Source organism: Artibeus jamaicensis, unplaced genomic scaffold (assembly GCF_021234435.1).
Source record: "Artibeus jamaicensis isolate MK-2021 breed Jamaican fruit bat unplaced genomic scaffold, CSHL_Jam_final scaffold_537, whole genome shotgun sequence".
Taxonomy (NCBI): Eukaryota; Metazoa; Chordata; class Mammalia; order Chiroptera; family Phyllostomidae; genus Artibeus; species Artibeus jamaicensis.
Window position 1 is genome coordinate 39,359,272 of NW_026522047.1, and position 21,060 is coordinate 39,380,331.

General features: G+C 54.6%; 2 protein-coding genes across 2 annotated transcripts; one reads left to right on the forward strand and one right to left on the reverse strand.

Annotated features, from left to right (window-relative positions):
- Positions 1-1,192: 1,192 nt before the first annotated feature.
- R3HDM4 (R3H domain containing 4) lies at positions 1,193-10,229 on the reverse strand. The gene is made up of 8 exons (XM_037139043.2): positions 10,093-10,229; positions 5,785-5,939; positions 5,256-5,380; positions 4,482-4,605; positions 4,244-4,329; positions 3,707-3,792; positions 3,571-3,626; positions 1,193-2,260 (listed from the first exon to the last, which is right to left on the reverse strand). Exons 1-8 carry the CDS (start codon positions 10,173-10,175, stop codon positions 2,157-2,159), a joined length of 819 nt encoding a protein of 272 aa, XP_036994938.1. The 5' UTR covers positions 10,176-10,229; the 3' UTR covers positions 1,193-2,156.
- Positions 10,230-10,324: 95 nt separating this feature from the next.
- KISS1R (KISS1 receptor) lies at positions 10,325-17,234 on the forward strand. The gene is made up of 8 exons (XM_053658550.1): positions 10,325-10,394; positions 10,738-10,779; positions 12,933-13,299; positions 14,010-14,134; positions 14,698-14,833; positions 15,071-15,303; positions 15,474-16,238; positions 17,146-17,234. The coding sequence occupies exons 3-7, from the start codon at positions 13,056-13,058 to the stop codon at positions 15,873-15,875; spliced, it is 1,140 nt and encodes a 379-aa protein (XP_053514525.1). The 5' UTR covers positions 10,325-10,394; positions 10,738-10,779; positions 12,933-13,055; the 3' UTR covers positions 15,876-16,238; positions 17,146-17,234.
- The last annotated feature ends 3,826 nt before the right edge of the window (positions 17,235-21,060 follow it).

Genomic DNA, 21,060 nt, shown 5'->3' on the forward strand with positions numbered 1-21,060 from the left:
TGCTGGTAGGTGAAGTAACTTATCCAACATTCTGGATTCCCACCCCTTCCCCAACTTGACCTCCGAAAGCTGCTCCTGTTCCTACTAGGTGCTACACTCTCCCAAGTTTGGAGGGTCTTCTGTAGGAGGGCCTCCTAGGATTTCAGGGGAGGGTGACCAGGTGGAAGGCACCACCTGGACAAAGGCCTGAAGACCCCACAGCCTGAGAACCGAGCCGGGGAAGAGGGCAAGGACCCCACATAGCCGCACTCCCTGAGGCCCAGTCCTGTCCTCTGAGAACCTGGAGTTGGATCCCCTTTACAAATGGGAGCCTCCAAGCTTGTTACTCAGGATCTTCTTTTGTCCTCATTACTTGCCATTTGGATTTCCATTATTTAGTGTCTACCTTTAAGACTAAACACATGTTGAAATGGAATGCAGTGCCCCCAGTGCCCACTGGTTTCTAACTCGGTACTCTGATAAAAGAAACTGGGCTTCTTGGAGAAATACATCAGCCCAGCCCAAGCATCATGTAATGGCAGAAAGCCAGGACCGTGTTGCTCCAGAAATGAAAACCCCACAATGATGGGGGTCCCTAAAGAGACACAGGACTCCACTGAGAGCAGCCAAACCTGAAAACATTGCTGCAACAAAACCAAGTAATACCACATTTTAGCTCAAAGTACAAATATGCATGCCTCACACTGGTATGACTGAATAAACTCATGCATGGGTGAAGAGACAAACCTCTGCAGCTCTCCCCATAATTAACTCTCTGCCCTCAGGGGGGTGGAGCTAAGGGACAACAAAGCTACTAGGAGCTAGGAGCAGTGGGAAGCAACACTTTTAAACTTGGACTTCTGGCCTTCAGAACTGGGAGACAGTAAACCCCTGTTGCTTTCAGCCTGAGTGTGGGTTATTTTACTGCAGTGTGTGGTGTTTTGTGCCGCTGCCCCAGGAACTTCATGTGACTTTTTAGAGGTCATACAACTGAGAAATGGCAGAGCTCATGTTTGAGCCTGGGCACCCAGCAGGGGCCAAGGCAGCAAAGCCAACACCAGAAGCTCTGGCAGTCTCATCAAGTGCCTCACGCTCCGCGTGTCACTCAGTGTGGAGGCCCTCCTCCAGGCCCCCGGCCCTCCATGACCAGGGCCAGGCACATTCTGAGTACCCATCTTGCCCCGAGCCCTGCCCCAAAAGAAAACTCCACATCTGGAGACCAGAGCACCAGAAATTTATTGAATTCTCCACTTTTCCCAAAGCACAACTAGCCACACACACGGGAGTAAAGGTAGGGGGTCCCCCAACCCTGCTCTTGGGGCCCAGGTCAGGGTGACCAGCACAAAGATACCCCAAAGCAACACGCCAGAGTCAGGCTGGGGGTGGTGGGAGGTGAAGAGACGTGAAGAGGGGAGCATGGTAGTAAGAAGGCAGAGGCTTCTGGCTGGAAGTCCCAGGCCCCCAGGATGAAGAGAGGGGAGAGAAATTGGGGAGAGGGGTTGTAGAGCAGGCAGGGCCCCAAGAGCCACCAGGGGAGGAAAACACACATTCCAAAAAGAGGGTAAAACCAGCCATTAAGACACAGCTTCTGCCCTGGGTCACAGGACATCGGCGGGTATACGCATGCACACACACGCTCACAACACGTAACGTTCCTGGGGTGAGGGGAGCACCCCAGAGACCCCCCCAATTCCAGCCAAAAATTGGGAGGGAGGTCAAGCAGAGGATAGAATAAGTCTCCCCGATTTATCAGTTGGGGCAAGTATTTGGTTTTTCTTCCCAAAAGGGAAATTTAAAAATCTATCTATCATGCCGAATTCATTAAAAGTGATTTAAAAAATTAAAAAAACAAAAACAAAAAAAACCCCTAGCCTCTTCCTCCTTGCTTAAGCTTCACACTGGGCTAAAAAGCTGACCAAAGAAGGAACATGGAAGAGAACAGGCCAGGTCTCCCCATCCAAATACAAGTCCCAGAGCAGGAAGCTATGGGCCTGACATAGTCTGGGGCAGCGCCAGCTCCCAGCATTTACCTGGAAGAGCTGAGATAGGATGGGGCCAGGGTAAGAGTGCCACCCCATGGGGACAGCATGTTTCCAAGGACAAATTCTAAAAATGACAAACATTTTAGTGGGTGGTATGGAAAGTCTTGACGGGAAGGGGGGGGCGATGGGCTGGCATCAGCTGCGTTGCTCCAGGTAAGCGGAAAGAAGTAGCCCAGGGGGGAGGAAGTCCAGGTGCCGGTTGCTGACCTTCATCTGCCTCTTGCCCTCCAGGTTGGCACCTGTAAGAGTGACCAGTGGGGCAAAAATGAAAGGAATGCAAGAGTCATGGCACACACAGGGGCTGTGCCCTTGGCTCTTCCTGCTAGAGGTCATGGCAAGCTGGCACTTGGGGTCTGGCTGACCGTGCCGGCCTCAGGAGAACAGCTCCAGCTCCTTGAGAACCTCCATCTGCAACCCATTTCATCTTTTCTGTTCCTTATTCCATGTTCAGAAGGATGCCCTGAGAAACTCCTGGCCCTGAACAAATATCCTGCCTCCTTCCTGGTCTCCTCCTTCCTTCGCTGCCCGAGGGCTGACTCTGAGCTCGACCCCACCTGGAGGCTTCTGCACAGCTGTTCCCTCTCCCCTACTCCCCGTCTTGCCAGGTCCTGTCCTCCTCTGTGTTCAGGCAACAGCTGGACTCCAGCAGAGAAGCATCCCCCCTACACCTGCCTCCCACTTCCATCCTGAATCTATGGGAACAAAGGCACGAGGGCCGCTTGAGGGCTGCTTGCTGCTCTCCCACCAAAAGATGAACCATCCTGGGTTGCCAAGGGAACTGTCTCCTCAGAAACTCTGAACAGGAAATGGAGAGGCAGAAAGCCAGGTGTGGGGAGTGAGGGCTCAGTGGGGTGCCCAGGGCCAGCAGGGGCCTGCAAGCACCCTCCCTATAGGGCTGTGTCCTGAGACCACCCCCTCTGTGAGTGGAGACACAGGCCCTGGGAGGGGGCACTTGCCCAAAATCATGTGTGGCACAGTGGAGGGGACTATGGCTAAATGAGGACTCTGCAGGCACTGGGATCCCCTCCTCTTTTTTTTTTTTAAGATTTCATTTATTTATCTTTAGAGGGGAAGGGAAGGAGAGAGGGAGAGAAACATCAATGTACGGTTGCCTTTCGTGCGTACCCTGCTGGGAACTGGCCTGCAGGGAACCGGCCTGCAACCCAGGCATGTGCCCTGACTGGGAATCGAACCTCGATTGTCTGGTTCGCGGGCCCGCGCTCAATCCACTGAGCTACACCAGCCAGGGCTGGGATACCCTCCTCTTCTATTGGGGCCCCTTGAGGCTCAGCTTCATCACCCCATATAAGCCCTTCTTTCCCCCTGGCCCTGAGGGTGTGGTGGGGGTGGGCAGTCTGTGTACACAGCATCACACAGGCACCTCTGAGGAATAAACACAGCACCTCACTACCACAGCTCTGCTCGAGCTGTCCCCCACCCCCACCCCACTCCCAGAAACCTCCCACTGAGAAGGCAAGCCCCGTGCAGCCTCCGTGTCCTTGGGCAGAATGGGCTCACTGGGAGGGTCCTGGGGCTACCAGGCACTCACTGGCCGAGATGAGGTCCATGTACTGGCAGACAGCATGGAGTAGGAGCCTCTCAAAGCTGTGGAGGAATGAGCAGTGAGTGGCCATGGGCTGGAACCAGCCACCCGAGGGCTTGCCACGCCTGTTCCCACTAGTCACCTGTTGTCCAGCATGGCTGTGTACACAGCCTGGGGGGACACGGAAAAGAACCTTAGCAGCCGCTCCTCCCAGATCTCCAGTGTTTCCTGCAGGAGAGATGGACCCAGGGGTCAGGCTGACTTTGGGACCTTGGGTGGGCTATCTAGGCTCCCCCACGCCCAGGACAGCCTCTGGAGCTCAAAGCTTTGGGGTTCAAGGCTTTGGGTTCAAATGTGGCCTCTGACCGGCATCATGAGCTACTTAACTGGTTCCAAGGATTCCAGGCACTTAGAAATCTCCAGACTTTTGAATGCCTGCAGCTTCTGCCTGGTGAACTCCTACATATCCTGCAGGGTCTATCTTCACTGCCCCTGGTCCTCCCACTCTCAGGAGAGCCCTTAACCAGCCCTGGGTCCTGCATTCTGATCACAATGGTGTGTATCCTGCCCTGTCTCCACCACAGCATGCATATTAAGTAACTGGTGTCCCCTCACACCACCCCCAGTTGAAAAGTTGAGATAGGCAGATGGGAAGAGATAGCCCCAGCCAGGCACTCACCATGGGGATGCGACTCCGTTTGAGAACAGCTCGAAGACGCCGGCTGATGCGCTGGAAGCATTCTCCAGGGGTGTAGGCGGGGTCTTCTGCAAGAGTCCAAGGCTTGGGGTAGCAGCTAAAGCAAACCACCTGCCTGCCCCTGCCAGGCTCCTCCCCACCTGACCCCAGCCCACCCCACATAGTAGGCCAGCCCCCAATCCACCTGCCTGGCCCCCTGTCCACCCCACGCAAGCCGCACCTCTCCTCCGGTCCTCCCCCCGGTTGGGCCCCCTCCTCCGCGCCTTGCTCTTGCCCTCATCCTCCAGGTACTGAAGGACCCGTTCCTGCTCCTCCCCAGAGCGGTTCATGAAGTCATTCCAGACCTGGAACACAGGCAGGCAGGCCCTGAGCTAATGACAGGGAGTTTCTGGGCCTCAGTTTCCCCATCTGGCCAATATACACAGGGGGTCACAAAGTACATGGAAATACTCCTTGTGAGGCCCTGGCTGGTGTAGCTCAGTGGATTGAGTGCGGGCCTGCAAACCACACAATTGAGGTTCGATTCTCAGTCAGGGCACATGCCTGGGTTGCAGACCAGTTCCCTGCAGGCCAGTTCTCAGCAGGGGACGCACGAAAGGCAACCATACATTGATGTTTCTCTCCCTCTCTCCTTCCCTTCCCCTCTAAAGATAAATAAATAAAATATTTTTTAAAATTAAAAAAAAAGAAATACTCCTTGTGGACACCTTTGCCCACTGGACCCACCACTTGCTCACGGGGCATTGAGGACCTGCTCGTCTGGGGAGGGGTATCTATATGTATGAGTAGATGAACCATGGGTGCTGGAAGGTTCTGGCCTTGTCTGGGGACCCCGAAGGAGATTGAAGGGGTATTCATCATGGGACCAGAGGTTGGCAGGTACTTCTGGCAGAGGCACTACCACAGGCAATGCCTGGTACCGAGAGCCAGAACAGAAACGCAAAGGCCAGTGTGGCTGGAGCAGATGGAGCAGGCGAGGGGGGAGGGGCCTCACCTCAACATAGGTCTCATTGTTGCAGGCCTCCGCAAAGATGCCGGGTGCTGCAGGGGGTGCCAGGTCCCCATCTTCCGGACCCAGTGTGCCCCCATCTGTCTCCAGCAGGGTCAGAAGGTACTGGGCTACGTGGAAAGAGATGGTCTCTGAGCTGGGGTGTGGCATTTGGGGTCCCCCAAGCTCCATGGATACTGGTGGAATATCTTTCTTCCCCATCCCTCGGTATTTATGGTCTTTACTCTCTGGCTCGTACCAGCCTCCCCACCTCCACACGCCAGCTGTCTTTCCCAGAAGGCATGGAAACCATCCTGCCTCCAGACCTCCTCCTACCTCTCTCTGCCTTGTTGAACTCCTACACACCCTTTAAAGCCCAAGCTCCAATGCCCAAAGCTCCCTCTGGCCCTGCTCCAACATTGCCCAGCTCAGAGCCAGGCTCATGGTAAGGAAAACAGATCATTTCAACATGTGCACTATTCTCATCTGAGGCCTAGGAACCACCAGGAGGTGTCCCTGACCCCTGCTCACTCACTGTTCTCCAAGCGCTGGAGGCTCTTCCGCCCCTTGGCCTTGGGCACAAGGTCTGAGTTCCGCACAGCCTGGTTGATGAAGTGCTGCTTCCGCTTGGAGGCTGAGAACCTCTTCACCTGGGAGCCGGCTAGAGTGGGCAAGCATCCTGCAAGGTGTCTGTGGGCAGGGGTTTGGGAATGGGGAGCAGTCCTCAGGGCCAAGATCCCCAGGCAGAACCCCACCACTGCCATTCTACCACAACCATCACCTGCTTGGTTTCCCTCAGCAGCAGGGAGCTCACCTCCTGCCACGTGTGTAACTATGGACCATTACAATTTCATTGTCACATCGCCCGAAAGGCAGGCATAATCATGATGACAGAGTAGTAAACTCTGGCTCAGAGCAAACCCTTGACTGAATTCACACACTGGGTGGGTGGCCAAGAAAAGCTGTTGCCCCTCCCTCAGGCTTCCAGATATTAGCTGCTAGCCGGTGAGGCCCAGAGTACCTGGAATTTGAACACCACCATCCTCTGGGAGTTTCTCAAAAACATGATTCACCTGAGCGCAGCTGCCAGGAGCAGGGAAGAGGCTGAAGTACCCGTCCCCCCCACTCGCCCCTCCATTAATCTGCCCTCCTCAAAGCAAATGGCATTAAGTATGGAGATGGATTAGCAGTGCCACCAAGCCTCCTGCTGGGGACTCATAGGCCAGGTGTGGGGAAGCAGCAGGGGACTCTGAGATGAAAACTTCCTGACAAGAAGTTGCTGGACCTTCCCGGTCAGCCCCTGACAACCCCAAACCATAGGATGGTCCCCAGCAGACTCGTATAGACCATAGAATGGTCCCCAGTGGGTTCAGAAACCCTCACCCTGTAGGGAGATGGTGGGTTCTGGTCCTTAAAGGGTGTGGGGTGCCGAGATTCCCCACCCCATGTCCTAACTCCCTTCCCCTCATTCATTCTACTCCAGTCATCTCCTGCTTCTCCTCTAGTAAGTCAGGCCAGCCCCACCTCTGTGCCTTTGCACTGGGTGCACCCTCTGCCTGGTGCACAATCCCCTAAACTCCGAATGGCTCACTGGCTCACTTCCTTTTGGCTTCTGCTGAAATCTCCTCAGTGAAACCGCAACCTCTTCTGTCCACTCCTTTGGCTTTCTGATCACCATACATTCTACTTCACTGATGACTGCTCTCCTCTCTCACTAGGTCATAACTTCCACTCGGGCACTCATAGCTGTGCCTGGCACACAGCAGCTGCTCAAAAAATTAACTGCTGGATCAGATGTTCCAGAAAATCCCTTTGGATGTTTGTAAGTCTAGGAAAGGACACTCAAAACCAAGAGAAGCTGAGACAGGCACCCTACCCTGGCAACCCAGCCCCCATCTGCTTGGTTTCCTCCTGTGATGGAAAGCTCACCCCTTCAGTCACACCAATGATAATAGCAACATCCCTGGGTTGAATGTTCACATATTAAGTCAGCATAGGATCTGACCTGAGAGTCACCTTCCAGAGGCCCAAACACCCCCCACCCCAAACCCCAGATTCATTCATGGCCTCCCTGGGGCTCCAGTGCCTATGTCTCCACTGTAGGAGCTGGACAGAGTCCAGGATGGAAGCCTGGTTGGGCCGATAACAGAAGCCACATCCGGGGAGAGCTGTCAGGGGACATCAGAGCAGGGTAGGACCCAGTGAGAGAGCTCTAGCCCCCAGGGCATGGGGCTCTGGGAAATGGGGATTCTTGGCACTTCCAAGGTAGGAACGGAGCTAAGATTTGAATCTGAGTCTGAACAGGACCGCCCCCCCACCACCACCGGGAGAAAACCTCCCTCCTGCTTCATTCGTGGGTCCACAGAAATCTGCAGTGGGCTCCCCAGACCAAAGTCCATGTAGCTAAGACCCAACTGGTATCTTCCCTGCTCCACCACCACCCATGGCTCCCCAGCACCCTCAGGGCAAGGACCACCCCTCCTGTCCTGAACCCACACCACATGGTCTGTGTCTGGGCCCAAAGGCATTCAGGGGGCTTTTTACCCTCTTGTGGGCCTCAAGCACTGAGCTGAGCACTGGAAAAGAAGTCTACAGTCAATTCAAGCTTGCTGACTTCAACCAGATTCCAACAGGAGATAAGAAATAGGTGGCCTAGACACCGGCGACTCCCCCCAGCCCCCGCCCAATCCCCACTCAAGACACAGAGAGGACAGGGCATAGAGGGAGCAGGGCACAATTACCTAGGAAGTCAGATTTGCAATAAAGGCTGGGGGAGGGGTGTTGGATGTCAGTATAAACTTTATGTAAGATATCTCTACATGGCAAAATATTGATGCCTGACCTCATCTCTCCCCTGAGGGCCTCCTCTGCTCTGGCCACATGGGTCTTTTCATGTTCCTCAAACTAGCCAGCAATGACCCACCTCAGGACCCTTGTATACGCTGAGCCCTCTGCCTGGAGCACCCTTTCTCAGCTCCTTCTGGCCTCTGCTCAAACCTCACTCCTGGAAAACTGCCCCGCCCCCCACTGGCCCAATCAACCCAGTTTGCCTGTTTCACCAGTTGACACCCCAAATCAGCTAATCCATGCATGTGTTTACTCCTTAATCCTCACCTTCCTGTGTGAACAGGACACAGGATGAGGTCTCATTGGTCTCTCCTGTGTCCCCAACACGAGACCCACAGCAGGTGTTCAATAGCTGCTTGTTTATACATCCAAGGGCCACTTCCTCTGCTCCCCATGTCACCCAGACACCCCTTTGCAGATTGGGAAACTGAGAACCCAGAGGGGCACCTGAGGCTTCCTGGACAGCCAAGTGGTGAACAGCTGCTAAATCAGGTTGGGTTTCGGGGGACCCCATTCCAATGTCCCCAATTCTGCTCCCTGAAATGGGGAATTTTGACACCCACTGCCCTGGGGGGAAATCCCCTTCTCTGACCTGTCCCCTCCCCCAGAAGCAGGCAAGAGAGGAACCCACTGCCCTGGCAGGAACCAAGAGGGCTCAGAGCAGAGGTGACTCAGGCTGGGTGGGGCCAGCTGAATCCCCCATGCAGAAGTGGCCACACCCCCCAAAACTTGGAGGGGAGGCATCCTGTTTGGGTGAAAGGAACACACAAATACCCACTTTGAGTGGTTAAGGCCTCTTAAAAGAAGTATTGTCCCTGGTACCTACGCACATCTGTAGAGACCAGCAGGGCCTCTGGTAAATGCCCAGAGAAGATAACATTAGGGAATAATAAAGTACAATAGCCCTGGCCAGTGTGGCTCAGTTTGTTTGGCAGTCATCCGAGAAACAAAAGGTTATGGCTTCAATTCCCACCAGGGCACATGCCTGGGTCATGGGATTGGTCCCTTGTTGGAGCGCATTTGAGAGGCAACCAATTCATGTCTCTCTCTCACATCAATGTCTCTTTTCCTGTCTTTCTCCCCACCTTCCCCTTTGTCTAGATAAATGAAATCTTTAAAGTAAATAAATAACATAATCATAATAATAATGAAATTATAAAATCCTTTTAAAACAATACAGATGTTTAAGACGATTAAAGAATGGACACTCCAGTGCCGGGCACCTCAGGGGGCACAGGGTCACTGATCCCCCAGCCAGTCTGAGAAGAGGTCGCTGTTGTTCTCACACTTCACAAGTGGGGAAACTGAGGCCCAGAAGGGCGGAACATGCAGGTTTCCGCAACACCATGGTTCAAATAGAATCTGAGACCCAAAGGATGCACACTCATATTGGGGGGGTCTACACCCATATGGGGTCTCTCCACCTGCTTCACGCCTCCCTCCCTGAGCAGAGAGGCTCCGGTTGCCCAGGTTTTAAGATATCCGCCCCCCCCCCCCCGGCCCCGCTGTTAATCTGAGTATGTAGCCGGAGATAAACCACAGCCCTGTAAACTCAGGAGGGGGAGGGGGGTTGATAACTCAGTCGGGGATGCAGCCCTAGCTGTGGGGTGACTACACAGCCTGGGAAAGGAACACTGCGTGTGGAGAAAAGCCCTAGGGACACCACACAGCGGCCGCCTCACCCCAAGCACTAACAGGCTCACAGAACCCCCAGACAGTCCAGTACCCGAGACTCCAGGGCCGCCAGGATCCTTAAACCCACCATCGAAGTGTGCCCCCTCCACCCCAGCAAATACCCGCGTGTGTCGGGAATGGGATTTCTGCAAGTAAACACGGGGTAACAATAAGCCCCCCCTTCCCGCATCTAGGGGGTGTCGCGGAGGCGGGGCGGGCCCGGGGCTGCAGCTGGGGAGAGCATTGAGAGGAGGGCATCGAGGGAAGGGAGCCCCAGAGCCCCGGTGGCGGGGGCGCGCCCCGCCCGCCCCGCCGCGCTCACTGCGTCTGGCGCCTGCCCGGAATGACCCCTGGGGTCGCCGCCACCTCCTCTGAGCAGCCCTCGGGGTTCTCCAGCGCAACCATGGCTCAAGTGTCGCTGTTGCTGCGGCCAGGTGGCAGGGCCTTCTCTGGACTGGGCAGGAAGTGACGGACGCACAGAGGCGGGCCGGGGCGGGTCTTGGAGGCTGGCCGCGCGGGGCAGGGACCGCCTCCGGGAAGGCGGCCAGACCCCGGGCTGCGGTTGGAGTGGGCACCCAGCTTTCGGGGGACCTAAGCTTTCGGGGGACCTAAGGAGAAACTGAGGTGGAAAGGCGGGGGACGGCAGCCACAAACCTAGGGTGCGGGCATAGCGGGGCACCTAGCTCCGGGGAATGGGAAACTGAGGCTTGGGTAAGAGGGGCGGAGGGGGATGTCCTTTCCCGAGGCCGTGGAAAGATGAAATGACCCATGCTCCTTTTCCACTCTACGCCCACGGGGCCTTTGCTTCCACCGGCCCGCTCCCAGTCGTTCATGAAAGTGAGGCCCCCGGAGGACCAGCTGGGTGCCTCAGTTTACTCATTTCTAAAATTAGGAAGTCAGCGCCGCCCCTTTTGCCTGTTAGGGCTTATTCACTGAACAAACGTAGGGCTGCTCCTGGTCTCTGCAGGGCCCAGCTATGACCAAGATGGACCCGTGCCTCACCCAGCAGGTGAGGAAAAGGAGTCTCTGGGCAGGGACTGGCAAGCTGCAAACCAGGAATAGTGCGCCAGGCAGAGGCCACAGCCAACAACATCCAGAGTGGCCAGAGCAGGGAGATGAGTCAGGGGCAGAGAACAGAGGTGGAGGGGAGGGGGCAGACCCCTGAGCCTGGTGCCCCTGTGAGGACAGGTCTGGTTTTGGTCCTGAGGGCAATGGGGAGCCACAGGAGGGTTTAGGGTGTAGAATTCAACCTGTTTAGAATCTAGAATCCACCCTTTGGTCTATTAAAAAAGTGGGAACCTGTACCACAGGCATGCAACTAGCCAAATCCAGCCTGTGTAAATTTTACAGGACCAATACCCCAATTATTTTAATAGATAAAGAAGAAGGTAGGGAGAAAAAGGGAGAAGCAACTAAAAGATCCTGCCTTTTGGTCCTCCAGCCTAGACCAAAAGGTCTCTGGGTTCCATTCCCACTCAGGGCACCTGACTGTGTTGGAAGCCAGGTCCCCATTTGGGGGTGTGTGAGAGGCAAGTGATCGGTGTTTGACCAGTGACCTCTCGGTTCACAGGCTGGCACACAATCCACTGACCACGCCAGTCAGGGCTAAATAAATAAAATCTTTTTTTAAAAAAGGTTCCCAAAGAACTCATACCATAGACAAACATGCTCAGATGCAAAAGACATCGACGGTGACACGTGTCAGGAGAGAAGACAGAGGGGAAGAGGGGCTCTGGGGCACAAAGGTCGCTCTCCTGCTCTGGCCCATGACGCACCAATTCTAGAGTGCACAGCCCGGGCCTTGACCTCATGGGGCCTCACCTCCCAGGAACCTGGGCTGCACCTTCTCCACATCCTCCCAGACCCTCTGCCTGTCTGCGGCGAGCTGCCGCCGCTGCGCAAGTCCCCACCTCAAAGGTCCAGCCTTCTGCTGACTGCTCCCGCGGGCCCATTCGACTCAGCAGCTTCCCCCAGATGGTTCCACTACCCACACCTGATGGCTGAGGGTCTCTTTGCCCTAACTTGTCCCTCATTACCACTCCACATGGATTTTTCTTCCCATTCTAATTTTTATTCTGATTTGTCAAGAATAATTTTGAAGGTATAAAAAGGGTAAACAGGAGAATATTCTCCTCCCCCTGGCTCTTTGTATTTACCCCTGGAGACAGTTAATGTGCTTTGATGCCCATGCATATATATTCATTTCTCCCCTCCTCCTTGTTTTAGTCTTTTTATACAAGTGGCAGCATTTTTCTCTGCTGCATAGTACTCCACAATGGTGCCATCCCAGTACACTGTTGTGTGCCTTGCGGGTGAGTCTCTGGGGGTCCAAGTGGCACAGGTGTCTATGTGCTCTATTGTTCTGTTTTAAAAGATTTTGTTTATTTATTTTAGAGATGGGAAAGGAGGTAGAAAGAGAAGAAACATTGCCCTGACTGGTATTGCCCAGTGGATTGAGCACATGCCTGTGAACCAAAGGGTCACCGGTTTGATCCCCAATCAGGGCACATGCCTGGGTTGTGGGCCAGGTCCCCAGTATGGGGTGTGTGAAAGGCAGCCACACACTGATGCTTCTCTCCCTCTCTTTCTCTTCCCTTTCCTCTCTCTCTAAAAAATAAATAAGTAAAATCTTTTTTAAAAAAGGAGAAACACGAATGCCAGAGAAAAACAGCAGTTGGTTGCCTCTCACCTGTGCCCCGACTGAGGGAGGACAAAACCTGCAACCCAGGCCTGTGCCCCCGACTAGAGTCAAACCCTCCGTCTTTCCCTTCGAGGAGAAGGGACGATGCCCAACCAACTGAGCCACACCTGTCATCTTCTAACAGCCAGACCCCCGGAGCAGTGAGGCTTATCCCCTGTCAGGGTGGGTCCTTCCACAGCAGCCCCCACACAGCCTACCCCACCCCAGCTCTGTCCCAGCCCTTCCTCCAGTCCATCTCCCCCAGGGCTCTCACCTTGACCGTTCAGTGGGGCGGGGAGGGGGGAGAAGGTTGCCATGCAGGAGGGGGCTCAGGCAGGGGGAGGAGTGGCAAGTGGCTGCAGGAGGGGCAGGGAGGAGGGGATGAGGCGGGGAATCAGGTATAAATGCTAGGTGGCTGCTGTGAGTGAGCAGAGGCGCAGCTGAGTCCAGCGGCTTCCAGTCTACACCCTTCTCGGCTCCAGCTCCGCTCCAGCTCGCTCCAGCTCGGCGCCAGCTCGGCTCCGCAGGTGCATCCCCAGCAGGTGGCCAGGACCAGGATCTCCACTGCAATCCCGGAGGGCCCATAAAAAGAGGGTCACAAAGCCATGCACAACTTTGCCAGGTCTGGACCCAATGTGTCCTGGTGGGCACTGGCCAACGCATCTGGCTGTACAGGCTGCGGCACCAACGTCTCAGATGGCCTGGCTCCTGCGTTGTGGCCTGTAGATGCCTGGCTGGTGCCGCTCTTCTTTGGTGTGCTGATGCTGCTCGGCCTGACAGGGAACTTGCTTGTCATTTTCGTCATCTGTCGCCACAAGCAGATGCACACAGTGACCAATTTCTACATAGGTGAGCACCCAGGCACTGCGTGGTGCCTGCCTGCCACTCCCAGAGAGGAGTCTCTCCCCTGCCCATCTCCAGTCCTTTTCCTGTTGTCCCTGTACCTTAAGTTAGAGGTTGAGAACTCTGGCATTAGAAGGTTCATGGGGGCCAGCCCCGGCTGCCTAGTTAAAAGGGGGTGGGAGAGTGTGGCTTGGAGAGCTCGCCCCTCCCACTCCAGGTAGGTGTCTGATTTAAGTGTAGTTCTTCTGTCACAGTATCCAATGAATAAAAGTAGCGCTGGGAGGCACTGCTTGCCCTGCCGGCTCCCAGTTTACAGTCTCTGCCACAGTGGCTTGGGTTTGCACATTTGTGTGATGGGGTGGCCTAGCACACAGGTGTGTGCTGAGTCAGTGTTCTCCATTCTGTGGTGGATATTGAGGGGGCACCACTGTCTCCAATTTGCAGATGAATAAACTGAGGTCCAGAGGTGCAGGCTCTCCCAGACCTAATTCGGTAAGCAGAGCCCCGTCAGGTCTGGGAGCTGGAATAGTTACGAAGCTTGTGTAGGAGGATGTTGGAAATGTAGAAGGGACGGCTGGAGGGTGTATGTGCTGAGCCTTCTGGAGCCATCCTACTGGTCACTCAGACAAAGAAGGGTGCTAGGGAGCTGGACCAGAAGCGCTGGGTGGCTGAGTTCTGGGCCTCACGTCCAGCACCCCCACATTATCTGTCTGCAGCCAACCTGGCAGCCACGGACGTGACCTTCCTGCTGTGCTGTGTGCCATTCACTGCCCTGCTCTACCCTCTGCCTGCCTGGGTGCTGGGTGAATTCATGTGCAAGTTTGTCAACTACATTCAGCAGGTGAGCTGGGGGCTGGAGGAGAGGAGCTGGGGAACCACCAAGGTGTGGTCTGGGTGTGGGTGGGCTGGACCTCCCTTGAGGCAGTGGAGGATGGGGCCCAGCCCTAGCAGGTGGGGGTGGGGTTAGAGTTTGGTGGGTGCAGCTAAGAGGAAGTGGAGCCTTGAAGGGATGGGTGGGGCAGAGGGGTGCGGAGGAACCAGGCAATGGGAAGGGGTATGGACAGGCACTGGGGGTCGGTGATGGGCACAGGGAGGGCCATCCCAGTTCTTGCCCTGCCTGTCCTGAGGATGACCGGCCTCTCTTTATCTCAGCCTCTGGGTCTCAGCAGACCCCCAGTGGTCCCCTCAAGCCCCCACCATCCTGGGGTCCTGTATAGTATCACTCTTCTTCTGCCCCTTCAATTTTGTGGCATCCGAAGACCCTTCCAGGATATGCCTTGTGTGTGCCTGAGCCGTGAGACATGTAGGGGGCAGGCAGTACTCGAATTGTGGGTGCAGACACAGGCCTCAGAAGCTCGGGGATGGGGGTCAGAGGAGGCACACACCAGCTCCTGGCACTCCCAGGTCTCGGTGCAGGCCACGTGCGCCACCCTGACTGCCATGAGCGTGGACCGCTGGTATGTGACGGTGTTCCCTCTTCATGCCCTGCACCGCCGCACGCCCCGCCTGGCGCTCTGTGTCAGCCTGTGCATCTGGGTGGGTGAGTGAAGCGCTGGGGCACACGGGGGGCGGGGGGCAAGTCCTCGTGCCCTGGCCACCTTCCTACTCACTGACCCTCTCGGAGCCTCGGTCCTGCATCTGGGAAACGGGCACAATAGCACTCCCTGCAAAGAACCGCTGGGGGCGCAGATTGGGGAGGCACCTGGGAGACCAGGGCCCTGCCCCCCTCGTGCCCCTCTTCTCCGGGCAAGGTCTTTCAGCTGCGCCTGTGGTGCAGGCTCCGCAGCCATGTCGGCTCCGGTGCTCGCCCTGCACCGCCTCTCGCTGGGACCACCCACCTACTGCAGCGAGGCCTTTCCCAGCCGCGCTCTCGAGCGTGCCTTTGCACTCTACAACCTGCTGGCACTCTACCTACTGCCGCTAGTCGCCACCTGTGCCTGCTACGGGGCCATGCTTCGCCACCTGGGCCGGGCCGCCGTGCTCCAGGCGCCTGCTGACAGCGCCCTGCAGGTGCGCCGCTGGGTGGGTGGGGGGCGCGGCCAGGCTAGGAAGAGAGTAGACACAGCTGGGGAGAGGCACATCTGGAGGAATCTAAGGGAGTGGTGACCCAGAGGGGGCCTAGGAGGGGAGCTCTGAGGGGATGTCCCATAGCCTGTCCTCCCACCTCCCCCACCCCCAAGGGGCAGCTGCTGGCGGAACGAGCGAACGCTGTGCGGGCCAGGGTGTCACGGCTGGTGGCGGCGGTGGTGCTGCTCTTCGCTACCTGCTGGGGCCCCATCCAGCTGTTCCTGGTGCTGCAGGCGCTGGGTCCGGCTGGCTCCTGGCACCCGCGCAGCTACGCAGCTTACGCGCTCAAGATCTGGGCGCACTGCATGTCTTACAGCAACTCAGCCTTGAACCCGCTGCTCTACGCGTTCCTGGGCTCGCATTTCCGGCAGGCCCTGCGCCGCGTCTGCTCCTGCGCTCCCCCGTCCCCCACCGCGTCCCCCGTGGCCCCGACCTCCGGCCACCCCGCCCACCCCGCCTGCAAAACACTGAAGCCCGGAGCAGCCAGCCGGGGCCTTGCAGGCTGTGCGTCCTGAGGGAACGTGCTGCCCCTCTCTGAACTGACTCGGGCGGGATGGATGAAGGTGGGCCGCTCGGGAACAGGTGTTGCTTGGACAGCAGCTGCTATTATTCTGTTATAATATCTTTTGTCCAAGAATTAATATTCTTGTCCAAGATAATCTGAGTGAAAATGTTTTGTTCTCCTGTAATGTCTGGTACAAATTGACTGTGATGTTTGCTGCTCTTGCTATTGTGATGATTGTTCCTACATTTCCTGAAACTGAAGATGCTTCAATGCTGGCACCGTGGGAAACTTTCCAGGGAGCGTCAATAGACTCAGCAGACATTTTTACACACTGCCTCGCGGTTGCCTGTAGGATTGTAAGATTCATCCCATTGTGAGTGATTTAAAATGCGAATACATTGTGTGTCTTAAAATTGGTGGAACAGGATGTAATTGTTGCTGCTTGGTGGATGTCCCGGCACCCTGGTCAGGAGAACCCCCTGGGGCACAGTGCACAGAGCTGCTGTGCAAGGCAAGGGATTGGTCCCTACGTCACAAACCGGCCCAAGAGAGCGACTTAGAACAGTGACCATTTTTTATCTCTTGCTGTTCTGAGGGGCTAAGGGACTCAGCCTGGCGGTGCTGTGACCATGTGGTGTTGGCTGGCCCCGGAAGTTAGGAGAAGGCTTTGCTTTAGTGGCCAGTAGTTCAGTGCTCCTCTGAGGGCCATTTGGCTTCCCTCCTGTTGGTGGTCAGGAAAATCAGACATTCCTTTGCAGAAACTACTGAGAAGAAGCAAAAACTACACGCCTACTGAGGTGTGGGCTTGGAAATGCTAAAATGTCGCTTTTCCACGCCGAGATGTCAGAGTCCCTCCAGATTCCACAAAGCGGGGTGGGAACCCCACTTGCTGGCAGGTGGAGCTGCATGTGCCTGCTAGGGGGGCATAGTGCCATCTCCCCAACAGCCCTGCAGGCTGAAGGCTTCGTGGCTCCGGAGAGCTGCCTGAACCTCAGAGGGTCCCAGATTATACGGGGACACAACCCAGGTTTGCAGAGATATTCATATGAGACCAAGTCTGGAACATTTATGCCGTTTTGACATCAGCCTAAAGCTTGTTCGGTCTGGTTTTCAAGACCCAGCCTCCAGAATGGGCTGGATGTGAGGGTGAAATTCTTTTTGTTCACGGGCCCTGCCCACCTCCCACTTCCCCCAAGTCACTATCTCCCCGTGGCTCCCTGAACTGCTGCCATTCTTCTTGCATCAGGGCCTTTACACATGCAATTTCCTCTTTGTGCCAGGTGTAGCCTCCCTCACCCATCAAGTCTCAGGCCAGCTCCCTCCAGGCTGGGTCAGGCACTCCATCTGGCTTCCCATCACAGTGCTAACAGCCTTATACGGTACCTTCCGGGTGCATGTCTCACTGGGTCTCTCGGGCATCCCCAGAGCCCAGTGTACAGTAAAGCTGAATAAATATTTGTGGAAGAATAAGCAGGTGTGTTGCGGGGATTAAAAAAAGGAAGTATGTGCGAGTGGCAGGACTTCTCTGTGAAAAAAGAATTAAAAAATTAATCTAAGAGGGACTTGGCTGGGTGGCTCAGTTGGTTGGAGCATCTTCCTGTACACCAAAAGGTTGCAGGTTCGATTCCTGGTCAGGGCACATATCCAGGTTGATCCCCAGTAGGGGTGTGTACAGAAGGTGGCTGATCGATGTTTCTCTCTCACATTGATGGTTCTTTCTCTCTCTCTAAAATCAATGGACATATCCTCAGTCAGCAATTAAAATAATAATAATTTAAGAGGGATGGACCCTTGGGCATGTATCTCAGAGAAATGAAAACTTCAGTTCATGCAAAAACCTGTACATGTGTGTCCATAGCAGCTATATTTGCAAAAGCCCCAAAGTGGAACCAACCAGAAGTCCTCCAACAGGTTATGGGGTGAGGGACTGTGGGCCAGCCACACCACAGGCTATGACTCAGGAGAAAGAGTTATGCACACACTACAGATACCAGTACATCTTGGATGGATCTGTGGGAATGACGCTGAGTGGGAAGGGCTATCCCCAGAGGTTCATGATGTGTGATTCGAGCTATTAACATCCTGGAGGTGGTGAAGTTATAGGAATGAAGAACGGATTCGGGGTGGCCCAGGCGAAGGGTGATGGTGAGGAGAGAAAGGAGGGTGGGTGACCTGAAGGACCTTTTTGATTGATTGGTCTGTCCCTGGACTGTGGTGGTGAATTCACAAACTTACTCAGGTGATAAAATGGTGCTGCATACACACACACACACACACGCACACACACAAGTACAAGTGAAATGGGGAAATCAAGGAGGGTGGCTGGGTTGCATCAATGTCGATATCCTGATTGCAATATTGTACTTGAGTTTTGTAAGATGTTACTCATATGGGAAGCTTGGTGAGGGTATGAGGGAGCTCTCTGCATTCTACAATCATCTTGAAACAAAAAGTTTTTTAAAAATATGAAATTAAAGGGAAGGAACATTCAGGAAAGGGAATCATTTTAAAACTGCAGACACATGGTGTGCTCTTTGTTTATTTTCACGTCCATCCAGCTGGACACTGTTTCAGAGACCCTTCTGTGTGCCAGGCTCTGTGGTAGGGGCTGGGGTCACACAGAAGCAATGAGCAGCCCCTGCCTCCACCAGTGTGGAGTCCCCGTCTAGTGGGTGACGGGGCCAGTAAGTGACAAACTACCTAGGGAGATGCAGTGGAAAGGGTTATGAAGGGGAAATGTGTGCATTGTGAATAACTGGAAGCCTGACTTTGGTGGGGGGGGGGGGGAAGTCCAGGAAGGCTTCCTGGAAGAGGTGTGTCCAGGAAATGTGAACTGAACACAGAGATGGGGGAAGAACATACCAGATGGAGGGCACAAGACAGTGCAAAGGCTCTGGGGCAGGATATATTTGATAGATTTGAGAAATCCCTAGAGGCAGGTGGGCTGGAGGAGAATGAGGAGGGAAGCCCCCCACCCTGCCTCCTTACCTTATAGCAGAGAGAAATATAGTCCCCAAAACTATTGTGTGAGGAATGGATTAATACTGACCCATTCTACAGAGGGGGAAACTAAGACAGGGAGGCCCATGCACCTTCCTGGAGTGGGGCAGGTGTGCATTCTGATCTGTTTGGGAATTTCTGGGTGTGGAGGGGGCTTCCCTGTACTTCGGACACTGAGCTGGGGCCTGGCCCTTTATGTGTGGCTTCCCTCCCCAGCTCAGCTGAGTCTCTAAACAACCCTTCCCCAGGCTCCTAACTTTGGGGCGGGGGGCAACAGCTGGGGCTGGATGTTTAACAGCTTAAAAGTGGAGGCCTCTCTGCTACCTGCTGCCACTAAACCCCAGGTAACCCTGGGGCTTGAGGCTGGGACCCCAAAAGGGGCAGACAGGACTGGGGACCTGGGGTAATGGGGGCAGCTCACCAGGACCTGCACTTGGAACTCTCCCGGACAATGGGCCTGCAATCTGGGGGACAATTGGGGGGAATGACCTCAAGAGGCTGGCAATGCTATGTACTTTAGGGACCTCCACATCAACCTTCGAGACCAGGGACCCCAGTCCCTGAGGAGGAGGCACAGAGGAGATGAGAAGGGGGAAATCTTGCCAACAACAGGGATGAGTCAGGTTGCTTTCCAGGTTGACGGACGCCATGTAAAGCTTCTCAGCAAGGGGGGACATGGTCCAAGGTATGTGGAGATTGCTTTCAATTTATTATTTCATTATTGTGACTAATCTTTTGGGCTACCAGGGCCAGGCACATATGGCAGTACAACTTACCTGGGTATGGGCCCCATGGCCACGATATGGGGATAAGCCTTAGGAGTCTGGGTGGGTAGGGAGAAGTGTTCATTTTATTTTCAGATAAAAAATGAAAAAAAAATCCGTTCAATATTTAGGATATATCTAAAATTATTCTTGTTTATATGAAATTTAACTTCACTGCCAGTATTATATTTTATCTAGCAACTCCACCTTGAAGCATTCAGATGGGCTACAGAGGAGAAAAAAACTTCAGCAGGCCTGCTCCCCCGGCTGATCCAGGAAACTGGTTTTCACGTGAGATGGCGTCGCCTAGCGGCCTCCAGCAGGAGCTGCAGTGCCACGATTCAGGTCCCGCCCTGCAGCTGGAGCTCCGCAGGTTCCCGGCAGATGGCGCGAGCACCCCATGGAAATTCCTAGCTTCGTTGGGTTGATCTCCCCCGCCCTCAGCCCCCGGCCAACGGCACAGAGTCTCCCGTGTCTAGGGACGTATCACTTACGTGTACCCCAACCTGGCCGCCCCCGCCCCTACGCCGAGTTTCCCCGCTGCAAAATGGGTCAAGCAGAGCCACACTATTCCTTTCCCTGGTCTCAGGAACTTTTGTTTCATGGACCCCTTTTATGAAAACATATTTTTAAAGTTACATTTTACAGCTGTGTTGGTATAAAGATGAATATAACCCTGATTGGTGCGGCGCAGTGGATTGAGTGTCCTTCAGGTGAAGGGCTCGGGTTCCATTCCCGATTGGGGCACATCCTGGGCTGCTGGCAGCCCTGGCAGTGGGTGCGAAAGGCAACTGATGTTCCTGTTGCACAGTAATGTCTCTCTCCCTCCTTTTCCCTCTCTTCCCCTCTCCCTAAAAATAAATAGAATTAAAAAAAATAAAGATAAATGTAATCTAGGAAGAATTCATTACTATGTACTTCTAATTATTATATTCATTTTTCCTTCTTATTTTAAAAGAAGTTAAAATTACTTGTGGGTCCTGCCTCATAAAACAAGGCAACCTGAAGCCAGGTGTGAATGACTGCAGGTCAGGTGGGGGTATGGAGTTGGGTCCCACAGCCCTACTCTAGGCTTAAAAAAAAAAAACATGGATATGGTTAATACTTCAATTTGCCCTCCACCTCTGTGTAGACAGACTCCAAAAAAAAACGGTGTAGGATGTGGCAGGAAGAGAGGGCACATGAATTCACTCAATCAGCCAACATTTATTGAGCACCTATTACATGGCAGGCTCAGCCTCAGGGCTGGAGACTCAGCAGTGGACAAGGCTGAGTAGGTTCAATAAATACAGCTGTTTTGAAATAGAAGTGCCTGGATGAAAATTAAAAGTGATGCGACGTGATGGGGCACACCTAACAATCCTAACAAGAGATGGGGGTCAGATAAAGACCCTCCGAGGAGCTGAAGTTCCCGCTGAATTGGGAGAAGGC